General features: G+C 39.4%; 1 protein-coding gene across 3 annotated transcripts; it reads right to left on the reverse strand.

Annotated features, from left to right (window-relative positions):
• Positions 1-699: 699 nt before the first annotated feature.
• On the reverse strand, positions 700-16,676 carry LOC137201346 (transmembrane protein 184B-like). Of its 3 annotated transcripts, none has more exons than XM_067616353.1 (11): positions 16,571-16,676; positions 16,169-16,249; positions 13,109-13,342; positions 9,366-9,531; positions 6,372-6,462; positions 6,154-6,229; positions 5,472-5,563; positions 5,008-5,177; positions 4,533-4,727; positions 4,102-4,128; positions 700-3,230 (listed from the first exon to the last, which is right to left on the reverse strand). In XM_067616353.1, exons 3-11 carry the CDS (start codon positions 13,340-13,342, stop codon positions 3,001-3,003), a joined length of 1,281 nt encoding a protein of 426 aa, XP_067472454.1. In that variant the 5' UTR covers positions 16,169-16,249; positions 16,571-16,676; the 3' UTR covers positions 700-3,000. The 3 variants fall into 3 exon arrangements, with proteins under 3 accessions (XP_067472454.1, XP_067472455.1, XP_067472456.1); XM_067616354.1 differs by having other exon boundaries at positions 16,604-16,625; XM_067616355.1 differs by lacking the exon at positions 4,102-4,128 and having other exon boundaries at positions 16,169-16,667.
• Between the last annotated feature and the right edge of the window lie 58 nt (positions 16,677-16,734).

Here is a 16,734-nt window from a genome sequence, read left to right on the forward strand (position 1 = left end):
ATGTATCCAGACCGTTTCATACAAGTACAAATACTCCCATTACCAGTAAAAGTCTATTATCAGCAAAAATACCAAAAGTACTCATTACGCAGACAGAATGGACTTGTTTTTATATATAATTGGAAAATTATGGTTACTATGGTATGAACAGTAAGCAGCTTTTGGTGAAGATGGAGCTCATTTTTACCATTTTATACATTGTTCAATTTTAACTCCAATTTACACTATAATGTGCATCATACTTTATATGCTCATTATAGGTTTCCAAAATCTTAGTCTGCAAAGTAACTGATAACTGTGACTGTTAAATATATTAAGTAAAAGTATTAAGTAAAAGTATTAAGTAAAAGTGCAGTGTTATTTCCCAATGAAATGTAGTAGTATAAAGTAGCATGAAATTGAAATACTTCAGTAAAGTATATATAATACCTCAGAAGTGTACTTGATAAAAGTAAAATCATTATACAATGTCACAAAATATGACACATTGTTGTGATGATTGTTAAGTAGGCCTAACTAGTGAAAGCTGACTTTTTTAACAACATGGGAGAAATTTCTTTCTCCATTTGTCTATTGTCTTTTATTTCCTTTTCAACACCAACAGAAACCAATATAGCATAAAAACATGAGATCATATTACCAATATACAAATTGAAATGTATACAACAGAAATAAAACAGGAGAATATATGAAAATTAAAATATTAAGACACAAAAATATTAAAACAAAGCACTATACAAAGCAATGCCATTACAGTCATCATCACGAATGTTTCGCAATGCTTAAACATTCTTTCCTTTCTGGTATAATATTTCCTGGTTTAATATATTCAGCTTTGTAATTAACATCCAGCTTTTAAAATCACACAGCATTAAAACTATCGTTTCATAGTGTTTTAAATCAACATTCTTGAGCTTGATATGCTTTAACCTAGGGGCAAAGTATTAGGCAGTGAATTTCACTTTTTCAATACCACTAAGTTAATGTAACATTAATAGAACAAATTCACTCAACCTCGCCTTAAACTGAAGCACTACAGATTCAGTGCAAAGATGGATACAAAAGTGATGCATTAATTATTGTGTGTAGGAGGTGGTTGAAAGAGATATGAGTTAGCAGTCACAGCCGCAAACCAACTTTGGCATCCACTGGTGGTGAATTCCACAATTAAACAAACACTTTCGTTATACTGCTAACTGAATACAATTTTCTCATTAGAAAGTACGTTGTGTGCACTGTTGAGGATGCTCATCACTTACTTGCTGGACTGTGAGTAACTGTATGTTAACCTTCAGTCAATAGACTTGAGTCAGTCAGTAAAAATCTGTTTGCATTCTGCACATGACATAAGAGGAAAACAATGAGCGCACATTTAGAGGCAGCATTGGGCCTAATGTCACCTGTGCAACAGATCTACTCAGCATGTATACTGCTGTGCTCCACCATCAAACATTAAAGATCACAACAACAAGCAACGTCTATACTGGCCGCTGGTAAAAGGCATATTAAACATCACCTAGTAACAGTATGAACAATTAACTCGAACACAGTCCCTATTATCTTTTGAAAATAGATAAAAGGAACACCAGTGGTTGGCTTTCCTTGCCTGCAGGTTTTGGCTCACTTGAGTCTTTTTTCCATTTCATTTGTGATGCATCACTGTTGTGCTATAGTGTGTCCCTGTACATGTCCACTTTCTAACAGCGCCTGAACATTCTATTATCTTGCATACCAACTTTTAAATGTCCAGATATTCCTATTTCAGATGTGAGTCCAGTCAGATTTTAAAAACCTTGTTTGCACTGACATATCTTTGCAAAGCTTTATCTGTCTGTAAAAACCAGCTTCACTCACTGTTACTATAGCAGTGCCGCCATTATAAACAGTGCCGGCAGAGGCAGGCCTGATCTGTGCTACATGCAATGCCTTTAATTATGGGATTACAATCCACAGCACACCACAGCTGGTCCGGCTCTACAGGGAAGTGTTGCTTCTTCAGTAATCTGTAATCTGTGTGGGTGTTGTCCTTCCATCAGTCTCCCTGCCAGCATTAAAATCTCTCATACAGCTGCTCCACAAACAAAAACACTGTGGGAGAAGCCCCAGTCAGGCCACCAGCTGGAGATATACTATCACACTTTTGATGCACTTGTTCATATGAACCCACAACAAAATGGAAACAAACACAAAATATTTATAACATTTCTGGAATAACAATTTTCCAACAAACTTGTCTTTAAATGAGTTATGCCTTCAAGGTCATACAACATTTAAACAAAAGTATTATTCGTGTTTAAATTCTTATATATTAAAATAAAGCCCAGCAATTCAAAGGCTGCTTAGTTTTGCTTGAATATAAATCAAATATTAAGACAGTGCGTCTCATTAACTGGAGCACGGGGTACTGCTCCCTCTATTTGGCAATGTTTCAGTAAGAGGCAGAGTTGGCAGAGGGGTGAGGAGGAGTATGAAGTAAAACATGAAGGAGGCCATGAAAGTTAGGTGAAGATGGCACTTGTTTGCAGTAGAATACATTTTATATGTGTCATATATTTTTTGCCGTGGTGGTTAAAGTGCAGCATATATATCTTACTCAGTGGATGAATATAGATATTGTTTTTGTATCAGTAATGGCCTCTATGACATCAACACAACTTGACCAGTTAATGAACCTAATGTGTAAACACTATTCTTCTCCCTAAATAAATCTGCAACAACCTCTTCATCCTATTAAAGCTCCCTCCTTTCCTACTGCACAAATTTATCCCCTTATTTCCTCTTTTTCCTTGTACACTCCATCCCTTCCTACAGTCTGTTAACCACCAATTCAAAAGTCTGACATAAATCTGATCTTTATATTGTCTAAATGTGGAAAAAAAAAACAGAATCTGATCTTCCCTGTTAAGATAGCGACAAAAGATCTGATTTGTCTCACATGGCTGATAAAAATTAAATATGGGCTACAGGAGTAAAGTGAGCCTCTGAGTGTGTGTTTGAGTCTCAGAACTCGTCGTCGGAGCTGAGCAGCAGGGTCTTTTCATTGTCCCCGCGGGTGCTGAGGTTACTGTGGCTGCGGGAGAGAGGTGGCCCTCCACTTCGCTCCAGTGTGGACTGCTGGGTGTACTGCTGATAAGCCGGGGAGAAGTTATGGATGGCATCCTGGACCATGTCCCCTGGATTCATGGTCTCCTTCAGGCTGCTGGAAATGCTCTTCATTGGGGCACAGCGGCCTGGAGGTGGGGTAGAGGAGTGGAATGTCAATAGAGAGACACTCAGTATGAAGGACAGGTGAGGGAGAGATGAAAGTGGTAGATGAGTGAAAGAAAGACTGACACTATGTTTCCATCCAATTGTCAAGTGTATTTTCCAAATAAATCTTTTATGTCAGGGGTGCCCTGGTAGTCTACTGGTTAAGATGCATACCACATAACCACAACGCCCGCAATTTGATTACGCATTGCTGCATGTCTCTCTACCCATGTTTGAATTTAATCAGCAGGATGGAAGAAATTAATCTGTTCCCTGAATGCCACAGATACAGACATGCGGATGATATAACAGAGCGGCAGTGGATTGTATATTTCTGGAGGTTAAGATGGATGCATATTTTAACATTTTATGACATATTACTTGCCAAATAATACAGCTGATTTAAAATCAGTTTCCATTACTAATTTACATTGCTAGAGGTCGTGTTGCCTACATTTTTTGACAGCACAAACATTTTTCTGCTTCTAGCAAGCAGGGGCATGTTTGGTAAGTAGGGAGAGAGAGAGTGGGAGGGGACCACTGAGCCTAGGCAGGACAGACTAAACAAATTTCAAATGTGCCAGGAGAAATGAAAAGGCAAAAATGTTCAAGGGCTTAATCCACTAAATGCAAAATGAACACTGGGAAACAAAACAAAACAGCAGTTTACCAATGACTTTAAAAATATAAACTGAATTTATGCTGAACAGAAAGTTGTAACAGCAGTGATGTTAAAGTAATGGATGTTTAGCCACAATCAAACACAAAGAAGCAAACAAAAAGTACTGTAACAGGGACAAACATACTGAACTGTGGCAGATACAGACAAAACACAGCTAACATCAGACCTACCGTACTGTCCATAGATAGGAAATGAGCCTTTCAGTGCAGCAGAGTGAAGAAGAGAGGAAAAAAAGAGAAAAAGGGGCACAAAGAGAGACATTGAACACAAGAAAGTCAAGATGAAAATGAAGGAACAGAAAAACAAAGCAGAAGAAAAGAGAAAGACTTAAAAATATTTAGCAGGTAAAAAGAGGAGTTAAAGGTAGGAATCAAAGAAACAATGGTGAGACACAAAGATTGAGGTCAGATCAGTCCTGAAAGACTGCAGAAATCAAATTGTATCAAGAATCATTACAGAACTTTACCATCAGACAGATTATGATACACACTATAACATACAGGCTCTATATTTACACATTTTGCTTTACTTTTCCCATGTGAAACCAGCTTAATACCCCCAAGCATACCCACACACACACGCACGCACACACTTCCCTTACCATATGAGTCAAGTCTTTTGTCCATGTAGACCTTGTAAGTGAAGGCATGCCGCAAAGCAACAGCAGCGAAGAACATCTCAATGCAGATAATAAAGTTTTGGTAACCGGCAGCAACTGTTCCCTCGCCCACAGAGAAGTCAGCAGAGCTGATCTGAGGGATGGCTCCACATTTCTCCAGGATGGCCAGCAGCATCCCTGAATTGTACAAGCAGAGAAAGAGCAGGAAAACCAAAATCATAAACAGAGGGGAATCATAAAGTGAGTTTTCATACATATGCTTCATGTGCATTTTGAATCTGTGCATGAGAAAACTGACTGGAAACCCAGAAATTGAGATGGGAACAATTACAGATTTCCACTTTATTTTGCCAACCATTTTGGAAATTCACTTAAAATGTGATATTTGGATAAAAACATACCTACATGGGTATGTGTGCTGCTGTGTGTTAACAAGTTTGGAATGTAGTTTTCTTACCCTGCCAGAAGGAGAGAAAGATGACTGACTTGACCATGAAGAACTTGAGCACAGGGCTGTACGGGACAAGCAGTTCACGTGTGGCAAAGTAGAAGAGGAAGAGAGCGTAGAGCGACAGGCTGACGGAGATGTTGTAGATAATGGTCACATACAGATAGCCGCTGGCCACGCTGGAGGAGAGAGGCACAGAGAAAAGAATGTGGTTTAGTCATGACACACAAGGCTTAAGAGACTTAAATGTGTATCTTTTGAAAATTATTACTCATTACAGATATGAATTAACTGCATTCAGAAAGTTCAACCCATTCAACTCAACCATAATGGTCTGAAAAGACATTTGGCTGAAGTCAGTCAGTGTCTGCGGTATTGTGACATAACACAGGAAGTCATAGCCCAAGAAAATCCCTGCCCAGGAAGGTGTCTATGCTGTGGATGACAGTGAATAAGTTGTTGTGGAAACATACTTGAAGTCTCCATCTCTGTATTTCCCGAAGGCCTGAAGAATGACAGTGATCACTGCCATCAGCGGTTTCACCACACAGAACTGGAGAGTTGCCTGAGGAAGTAAGAGTGAGAAAGAGTGAGTGTAGGGGAAGTAAAAATGGTAGGAAAAAATTAACATGTCAGGAGAAATACTGGGTCAGAATACAAAGCAGCTATGCTAAACCTCTTTGTTTCACTTTTAAGATCCGTAGTCTTTATTAAAATCTACAAATTGACTATAAAGGAATTTTCAATGGAGGGAATATTTATGAGATTAAAATTATATCAGTGACTAAAGTAGTGCTACTATTACAGCTGATCCTACTGAGTATAACTGAGTACAAACACTATGCATCGCTGTGTTATATAAAGTGTATCTGAATGTCTAGAAAAGACATGACAGTTACTGTGGTGGTGGGTTACCTACAGTATTTCAAACAAGCTTCAATTCTTTGTCATACTTCATGGAAATGAATTAAAACACAATAGCTGCCTACAGTCTACAGCAAAGTGATCTATATTTTATTTGTAGTGCACAGGAGAAAACATGCACTATCACTGCTAAGCTTGTTATAGAGTTCCTCTATCTGTAACATTAAAACAGGCTTTTGCTTTTTAAAATTAAACAATGTACAATATAAGTGCAAAGAGGGTGATTAGTACCTGTTTGCAAAACCTGAGGAATCCAATGGAGTAGGTCTTTCCCCACAGACAACAGGTCCCGTACATGCAGCTCGACCTTAAGTGAAGCACAGGTTCATACAGGTCAACATTGTTGGAAATACATATGCAGGCTATTTTTAACATTGAAGTTATTGTTAACAATAATGAATGAGAATTAAATTGAATAAAAAGAGAAGCTGAGAGCAAACAAGACTTACTCAATAGGTTTCCCTCTGATCTCAGCCATGATGGCGCTCTCTCCTCCCAGATACTCATAACAAAGACTCAGGAAGTTGTAGATGACAAAGGCTGTACAGTGCGACATAAAAAGGGTTACTGGTTTTTAAGGGTGACCATTGGTGTCTGTAAGAACATCCCCACATCCTGTTAAACATCTACAAACAATTTCTATTTTGTAACTTGAGTATGTTCTTCATTCATTAGATAGAAAGAAGCTTATTTGTGTGGAAAATAGTATATGGCATCACTGTAACCTTCTTATACATTCAGGAAGGTAGTCACCATTTATACTAAAGTTCTTATAAACATATGTCAATGCTGCTAATGTTGTATTTAAAAACACTGTTGGTGTATGATAGCTATAGCAGCAGTGGGTTAGTTATACAGTGTCGTCAACCCTTGGTGTAATCTACCTGGTGTCATAATAACGGTTATGTTTCTGAACTGCTGAGCTTGCCGTTTCGAGGCAGAAAGGTGAGTAATCCCCATCAGCAGGTTTGGAAATGATTGGGTAATGTTGAGAGTTACATTCAAGCCTGAGCATAATTACAGGGTATCGTTCTCTAGTGCAGAGAGCAGATGTGGAGGAGTTGATAATGGGACAGTCTTGTGGAAGCACATAATAGAAATGGTTTAGAGAAATGTGTTCACATAGGAAATACTGATCTAACACAAGTGGACTACACACATTTAAGGCTATGATATTCAGTGATATAATGTGTTGCATAACTTCTGTTAATGAAGATCAAAATCATACTCAACCATGAGAGGTTTGGCATTATTCTTCCAGGATCATAGGCCTAAATATGAAGCTACACCAGGTGCATCTCTAATCCCTTTCTATTCTATCCATTGGTCAGATCTGTAATGTATATGTAATCAACCTAATCAATGCAACAAGTTACACTGGTTGCTTTACTGTAACATGACAGATGTCAGATGGGGACAGAGCCTGAAGAGATTCCTAGTCTTCAGACAGACAATGCATCCATAGCTCAGCAGTTTAAACCATAAACCTGAAAGGAGATCTGTCATCTGTCATGGATGGTGCCTTAAATATGCAATAACACTGACATAGCTGTTTTTACCTCTAACGTCCACACTCTCTTTTACATATAGGCAGATAGAAACTGACATCATATCTTGTGTACTAGTCAATAATGTATTGGTTATCCTGCAGACACCAATCATTTATAGCCTGTTGAGAAGTAACATATGATTTAGATAAACCTAACTGGACTGCATACTGATCCCAGTAGTTGGTGTCCCTGAGTGAGCAGAATGTGTTTTCATCTGCCGCCGCAGGTGTTCTCAGGCTAATTTAAGGGTAACCCACAGATACCAGCTCCCCACTGCTTAGCTCTGTCTACTGTCTTAGTTTAAAAGTAAGTAAGCCTCTGATTGTAGCATATGGACGACCGCTGCCAGAACACAACCAACACGGTGCTGGCTTTGTTAATGCCGCATAATTTGCACAGTATGTATTTCTTCGCTAAAATGTACTATCTCTGCTTTTAGCTGGAAAAACACTGGCAGAATGAAAGATGAAAATAATTTAAACATGCATTTTGAGAGTACAAGCATCCAAGAAGAGTGTTAATAATAACAGCACGACACATCAATGTTAGCCTTAGAAAAAGACCCCCATGTCTTTACTGTGCCTTAATGAATCTATTTGTCCATCACTTCTATTTTAACTAATATCATAAAGACTAACATCTACTTTCATACACTCATACACTATACCATTCACTCATTATGTAATATGTACCGATGTGTGATAATCAGAGAGACAAAAAGAGGTTTTGTACTAAAAGGTAGCATTTCACAGAAGTACCATAACCGGAGACATGGTGGGCCGCAGATGTGCACCTTTTGATTAACCATTAACACGCAAAGTGTTTGTGCAAATGTGTAGCAATTCAACCTGAACTTAAGGTACAGTTTGACAGAGGAACACATAGTCCTCTACTGACTGAGCTCACATAGCTTGTGTGTGTGTAAGTGTGAATGAGAAGACAGACTGCATGAAAAAAAGATGGTAAGTGCCTGTTTCTCATACTGTGCACTAACTGCACTATGTGCACATTTTACCTGCAGTAGATGGCACTCACTGTGTCTGTATGTAATACATTGCCCTGAGGCCACAGACGCTGCAATGCCATCAAGAGCCTTGCACATAAAATAATGTGTAAGTGTGCAGGAGTGAAACTAACCATCGTTTCCATGATCAACTAATCTGTCAATTATGTTTTTGATTAATCAATTATTTTTTAATCTACAGAATGTCAGAAATTAGCGACAAATGTCCGTCACACGTTCTGAATCCGAGGTGATTCAAATGAATTATCCAACCAGCAGTTCAAGTTAAGCAGCAAATCCTCACAGAAGCTGGAATCAGCTAATACTTGGCATGCTTGCCTTCCTGTTGATCAATTATTTTGTTTCAGCACAACATGTATGCACTTGTGAGGATGTTATAACAAAAGCAAATTGCCACTGACAAAATGTTTTATTCTCAAATTCTGCATGAATACTAAATTCCTGTGAAAAAAGATACACTATAGGCTGGTGGGATAAAGAACAAGCTTACGATTTATCTGCTCACAAGTGAGATGCCTTTTCAAAGTCTTCTCAAGGATTTGCTGGTTTTCATACAGTTGCTAGGAAACAGCTTTCCCCTCCCCTGAATCCCCAACAGGCCACAGAGACATGAGAACAAAGATGGCAACCTTTGCAAATGAAGATACTGCAAAGGCCATCTGCCACTGGGGTATCACAACACATTAATTTTCTCACTCTTATTTCTACTGGGAGTCAAAAGACACACATCGGAACACAAAACATTCACTCATCACTGTGGTGAATATTGGCCTGCAGCGTGCATGCCAAATATGGCAGCATTTCATCCAGCCTGCAGCAGAAGATACTAGTGTACCAGCTCGGTGCACCATGTTTATTCATCCACTCACCTTCATAGCAGTCTCGGACTGTGTCAAAGTACACATAATACTCCTCATTGGTGAAGAAAAGAAGACTGAGCCAGGAGTCAAAGGCATAGATGGGGACTATGAAGAGGATCCTCACTATGTGCCTCTGTTCATTTGGAGAGCTGTAGTAGCGTAGGTGCATGTAGATCTGAAGAAAAGGAATGAGAAAAAATGTTAAGCTTCCATTAAAGTGATAAAGTCAGACATCTTAGACACTCTGCATGCTCCCATGAAAGACACCATTATCTAAGCAAGAATTTGCAATGAATAAATGACACAAGTTCCTGCACTTACACGCTTTAGCTAGTAAGTAGCAAATACACAATATATTCTACAGTAGAATTTATGTTATTCTTGTTATCTTTGAAAGACTCTGTTACGAATTCAGTGCAAAAATGAGTCACTCCCGGAACCTGAAACAGCAAATCTGTCATCTGATGTCATCAGTCACCACACAGTGTCCCAGTTGGTAATAATTATATGACAATGTGTGTGGATGTTGGCTGAATGCAGGATGTTCATTAGGAATATGAATCATTTTCATGGCATCATATTTTATCATTTGGACTTTTAAATAGAGCTGCTCATGCTAGGAATACTGCATAAACCACAGGTGCAATTAAATAATGAAAACAGGGAGAGAAAGTCAAGAAAATACACTGGAACAGTGGCATAGAGGTGCATATACACATCCACATCAGAACATCTTTACTTACACAAACACACAGATGAAAACACGTGTAGTTGATATACTGTGATATATTTAAATTGTCACCACTAACTATGATGTATTAACCTGGACAGCAGATTGGCAGGATGCAGAACAAATATATTCACAAAGCAAAAAAATAACAAGACATTGAAAGAAAATGTGAGGGCAATATTCATCAGCTTCCTCTCTGTAAAACCAGCTTAGAATATGGTGGATAAATGGGTTTGCTGGAACTAATTGCTGCCTCATGAAACCTGTATGTGTTTTCTCTTCAGGCTCTAGTGTGTCTGTACATGTCAAAATACAGCCAGTATAGCCTACGTAGGATATCGGAGTACTGTGTGTCTATGAGGTGTGTGTTGTGTCCATGAGCCGACATGTGGGGGTTGTTTTGGGTAACTGATACTGAGCTTTTATCACTCCTATTCAGAGCAGCAGACGGCAGGAAGAACAGGGTGGGCCTTTGTCACCAGCAACTCTGTCTGCTCCATCCGGCTCATTTCCACTTACACAATGTCCCACCTATCACCTTTCCTGGCCAGTAAACAGACACACACCTTTGGTAAAATAACAAATAGTGGGTGACAACAAGCCAAGCGAGACACTGCACTCCGCTCACAGGGTTTATTGCTAGGTGACCCTCCTCCCTCCTGTGTGCATGCACGCGCACACACACACACACACACATCCCCTGCTGTTTGATGATGTCGTAGTCAAGCCAGGAGAACCTGTTGCCAGAGTGACAGAGGGCTCTTCTCTAACCTTGTATGTGAGGCGCAGCGGCAAACAATGGGAAACAAATCATTAACCTAAGCCTCGAGGCACAATAGATCCCACTTACATAAAAAGGGACGCTTACTAAAATTTTCACTGTAACATGATGGCTGATAAAATGACATAAACAAGGCAAAAAGCACTTAAGCACTGTACTGCAACACAACACTGTACACACTTGCATTATTTTTTCATAGCTTTACGTCACGCCATCCACCCTTAGTCAATATTTACTAAATCTAATGTAGCCTACATCTTATTATCAGCTACCAACAAGCAGCAGTTAAGGCAGAGTCCCATGCTGGTGTGTGTTTCACGCTGTATTATTAACCTCAGCCAATCACTCAATCAAACTTGGCACACCTTAGCCTTGGGATTGCAACGTCTCCAGTTTGCAAACAGCCGGGAACATTTGTTGCATTTCGTTCTCCATCTCTCTCTCTCTTCTCATTTCTGTCTCCCTACTGTCGGTTATCAAATATAGGCATAGTCCAGCTACAACACAGTGTACAACAAGAAGTGTGGACCAGTGACGTTAAAAAAATTGCTCAACATTTGGAAAATGCCTTTTCCCCACAGGATGTGGAATCTATGAGGTGCATTTGGTGTGTGTACAGGCACATAAAGGGCCTTAGATTAACAGGGGCTCATAAAAAAATGCTCCTGTGTGAATTCGTGCAACTGTTCTTGGCTTTAGCGGAAAAGGAGCCATTTGTGCTGAGAGAACCCACCTTCAGTACATGAGGGTTAAAGAAAAGGAGGGAGAAAAGTGGGTGATGTGGGTGTTGAAAGATCATGAGCAAGATTTAGGTTTTTGTCCCAGAATTCTAGCTTAACCAAACGCTGTGGGCAATAGGCGGAAAACAGATGCAACCACTCATTTAACCTTTAAGCTGACACGCTTAGCAAGAGCGATATACCAGAAGTCACCAGATAGGGCTTTTGTGTGTTATTTAACAACACTTATGCTGCATTCAGACTGATGATAGTGCAGTGTAAAACAATAGCCTCCTGATTTATTGCAATGACACCACAGCGTTGGCAACAAGGTATCCCACAGCAAAGAGCTCCGGCTATAAACTTTGAACCCGGCTCAACTTGTTTGTTGGCTGATCAAATATGAGCAAGTGCACATTTAAGGTAGATTACTAGTAACATGGGGGACATAATTTTACTGCTTACCAAGGAGTCATTGAGAAGTAGGAGAAAATAATTGCTGCTGTGATAGCTTTGCGTAGTTGCAAAATCCTTCCAGTGTTATAAATCACTATGTAGTGTTTTTGTATATGTTGAGCTTTTAAACTCATGGATCTATTACTTCAAATCAACTTTCTGGATGTATTTTACCTTTTCACTGGTACTTAGCCAGTAAACATTGTTGTTCAATAAGATGATGATAGTTGAAGTTTAATTTGATCCCTCTGACAACTAGAGGTGTTTCTTGATTTGAAGATGCATCGCGATGCAGATGTCCAAAATTGATTTTCTAAATGTTAGTTAACAACATGATGTTGACAGAACAAAAAAGGCGGAACTCAACTGCAAGGGCAGTGCACCACTCAGACAGTCTAAAACGTGCACCACTCAGAGTTATCTTGCAGTTCATCTTCAACTTGCACTGGTTGCAAGCATTTTTTGATTTTATGATTAAATAATTACCTTTGCGAAATGAACTTGAAGTATATTGTGAACTTTCTAGGCCGTCACTCACAGACTAACATTAGCAGAGCAAAGCAGTGAACTCCAGCAATAACAAAAAAGACTGGCTGACCAAAACAAACTGCAGCATTAGACAACTTAAACCAACTCTGAGGTGAAGAAAATAACTCGGTGTGACTACAGCAAAACCAAAGGCCAGGTAATGGAGTCAATGAGAAAGCTAGTTGAGTAGCTGTTACATGTGTGTTTTTGTAATGTTTATGTACTGAGGTGGGTCACACAGATACCATTATTGAAAAGATGCAGCTTTTTATATTATTGACTGTTGTAGTCTGATTTTTGAAAGCACTTCCTAAATAAAAAGGGAGTTCAGATTTATCTGACTGCTTGTATTAATTGACAAAAAAGTAGCCATGTGTAGTAATATAGAAAATTGAGGATGTGATACATTGAGATGCATCGTGCAATCGAATCGCTGACAGATGAATCATAATTGAATCAAATCGTGAGGCCAGTGACGATTCACACCTCTACTGACAACCAGATTATCTGTAAACTCATAATGTCAGGTTCTCCTTACCTGGTGACATGTGATCAGAAGAGCTGTCCAAACAAAAAAACCTGATATAGTTTGGGCAGTGGAGGTCATGAGGAAAATTGGCTCTTCTGGTGTGACCACTGGGGCTTCTGGTACCCACGAAGAGTTGGACCCTTGTGGAGCCACAGTGGCTGGGGCCCCCGGGGCAAGGCCGACAGGAGAGTCATTCCCCAACCTCTCTGACAGGGGTATGTCTCGCCGCCAAAGTTGACTCATCTGTATAAAAAAAGGGGGTATAAGGAACAGAGAGAAATTTAGGGACTCACTTTAGCTTTTCTCTATGTAGTACAAATAAATTTAGCCATGACATTTTTAAATAGGTAGTAACCTATAGTCAACAACAATCAAGTACAATCTCAAGTTCTAGGTGATAAAGGAGAAAAAGACCAACAACAAGGGAAGGGAGATTTTAAGGACTGGATTAGCAAAGAAGAGCTTTTTTCAGGCAGTTTATGACTTATAATGTACATCAACAGACAATGGTATTATGTATACAATGGTATACATAATACCACTGTATGCATGTATATGTGCTTATGTTAGAATAGGCTATGCAGGGTAATGCCTGAATGAAACACTAATGGTAAAACACAGCGTAACAGGCTGGCACAGTCTAAGACCTAAATCTCAAGCAAACATCTGCTGATGTTAGAATGAGAAAACAGAAAAAGATACAGAGCAGAGCAAAGTAGGGCAGTGCACAGATCTGCAGTGCAAAAGAGACTGTGTGGATAGACAGATGAAGAAAGATCAAACCAGGCGAAGTAGAAAGAGGAGGCATAAGGTAGGTGGGAGAGGAAAGGCTGGTAAAGAGTGTAAAAACCACACACACCAACACATGTGAGGAGGAGGGGGGTAAGCAGAGCCTGAATCATTTGAACACAGCGAATCAGTGTGACAGCAATGAGCTGAGGGCTGCTGACCCAATTTCTCCCCTTCTTTTTCTCTGTGCTTTGCTGAGGGCAGGAAGAAGTGTATGGGTGCTGGAAATAGCGCTAAACACAAACATGTTTCTTCAGAGTATTCAAAAACCCTTCCATAAATCTGCACCAAAGCAACATAGCCTGTTACCTTAATGTACTGTGGACTTTGCAATAAGGTAGACTCTTGACATGAAACTGAAATAGAGTAAAACTATAAAATTATAATGAAAGCTCATCCAAATACATACTCCCTAAAATGGAAAAAGGTGTTCATTACGGTTTCTGTTTCACTCCACAAAGGTGGCTGTTAAATGACCAGAGCTGCAGCTGGTAAAGATGGAAGACACTGAGTTGGATATGAAAAATTTGATGTAAAAATTAAGTAAATTAACTTGTATGACAGCAAAGCTATTTTTTCATTGTTTAGCGGCTTTAAGTATCACATTTGTACTCAACATTCATTCTCAACATAACTAAGCCAACTGTGCAGCACTGGACAGTTCAGAACCTGCTGAGTTGCCTTTGTTTATTAGGTTTTTAGGTTTGTGCTGTATCAACTCTAATGCTTACACTGCATTCACACCATGTCAACATAATGGGTAGATATTACATCCACTGGAAAATCTACAGACCTTGAAATTACAATAATAATTTATAAGAAGTGAAAATAAGACTGGTGGTGTGTTTCACATAATTACACAGCATTAACTTGGACAAATGAAAACAAGACAAGCCAAACTGGAGGTAACAACATTAAAAGCATCCACAGAGATGCTCCATGTGCCACCACCCTCACAATCAAATCATCAAGGATCTCCGAGTACTGTCGTCTCTCCAACTACGTCAGTGTCTTGGTGTAGATTCCAGGAAGGTTATAATGTAATTTTTCACAGTTAAAACTAGTTTAAGAATGATCCTGTGCAACAGCTAATATAGGTTGGCTCTTGATGTGGTCATGGATGACTCATGCTGCTTGCCAAAGCCTCAATCAGCCTGTGGCAATGCAGTAACACATCAGCGTATCACACACACACCATAATATGTTTAAGTATTTATGCATAGAAACTGCAAGGAAATCAATTTAGGGTGGCACAGAAAATCCAACTTTTTGCAGTGTGATGTCTGGACTGTAAAATGAAGTACCAGTCAGAATGTGATTTAACTGTTTTTTCATGAGACTGACATTTTTAAATGGTGTAATTAAAGGCTAGGCAATATATCAGTTATATAATGTATTATCTTATTCATTGCAAAGGAATTACTAAGTCAAACTTCTTGCACAATGATTTCTGATACAGCAAACAGTTCCACTTTGAATTTGCACAATGAATAACCATGCATTTGTGCGTGACCACCATCAAGTAGACTTGTAGTCTGAAAATGGATACTACTTATTTGTTAACCAACCATTATTGGATGAATGTAAATCAAAAATGTATCATATCATATTATCTAAATGTATCATATTACAAATATTATGTACATATCATCCAATATGTAGAAAAATGAATACATGGTGAGGTCTGTGTTCAATATGTACACACTAGCAATACCAGCTTGCAGCTACAACAACAGAGCTCGGTGCTTCCCAGTGGGCCACAGACAAGAGAGAGAGAGAGAGAGGGACAACTCATCAATCCTGCTGACTGCACCCCTGGGTAGGTTTCAAAACATGCATTGTACTTTGACCTCAATCGAATCAGCAGTCTTTGTGACAGGCCATCATAAGTCCTCAGGCTAGGAGAGCTGCCTTTAACATACTGTCAAGCATCAGGCTATTGAGGCTGCGTCCAGAGGCACTGAAGACAACAGGGCTACTTAACAATGATCACAAGTCATTGTGATTGTGCTAAGAGTGGCTATAACAAATCCCACAAAGAACGAGGGAGCAGGTTTCCCAGCTTTCAACCCTTATAACAGTATACACATAGCTGAACTGCATTTTAGAGAAAGACACATCCTATTTAATAGGAATTCAGCAGTTGTAATATTTACTTCAGTGCTGCCAATTTTGACTGTGTTGAAATCGTCTGCGAGTTCAGAAAAACACACTAGACTGAAAAAACAGTAGCTACCATTCAGTGCTCATGACCCTACCCTATTCTGCTGTTTTACTTACCTCCTCTGCAGTTGTTTGATGTGCGGCGCTGGTTTCAATCCAAGCATCAATTTAGCTCATCATCTCAAGTCGACTACAAACCTTTTGGAGTACAAAAAGTTAATTGGCTAAACGATAACATTCAGAAGAAAGCCAGCCCCTTATCTAATCACTGCACCATTCTTTGAAACCCGGAAACTTGTCCCTTTTTGTAAAGCTGGCAAGTGTCGGCAGCTGAGCGTTAACTACGCCGAGCGCTGCTAGCTAACGTTAGCTCTTCTTCCTAGCCTGGCGCTAGCTTGTTGTTGCTTCTCCCCGTAAAGTCAAAACAAAGCAAAGAAATATAATGCGCTTTTAACAAGCGAAACACTCAAGTTACAATATTAAAATATAGTCCATGTAAAATAACTTGTATTATCTTGCCATTTCCCCATCCAATGCTGATGAACTAGGCACCGTTATTTCATCCACATCACCAGCAGCAGTCCACTGTACCAACAGCAGCAGCTGCCAGCAAAAACTCCGCTCCTGGCGCATGCGTAATGACGCTTTTCCACATCTCTGGGTCTTTGCCATTGAACATGATG

Source organism: Thunnus thynnus, chromosome 17, assembly GCF_963924715.1.
Source record: "Thunnus thynnus chromosome 17, fThuThy2.1, whole genome shotgun sequence".
NCBI lineage: Eukaryota > Metazoa > Chordata > Actinopteri > Scombriformes > Scombridae > Thunnus > Thunnus thynnus.

Excerpts from the sequence above, each read along its gene's own strand:
- LOC137201346 (XM_067616353.1), bottom strand. The coding sequence starts at position 13,342 with ATGAGTCAACTTTGGCGGCGAGACATACCCCTGTCAGAGAGGTTGGGG. Across the intron at positions 5,564-6,153 it reads TCCTCAGGTTTTGCAAACAG|GCAACTCTCCAGTTCTGTGT; the intron begins GTACTAATCACC and ends TTACTTCCTCAG. Across the intron at positions 3,231-4,101 it reads TCCTATCTATGGACAGTACG|GCCGCTGTGCCCCAATGAAG; the intron begins GTAGGTCTGATG and ends CCCCACCTCCAG.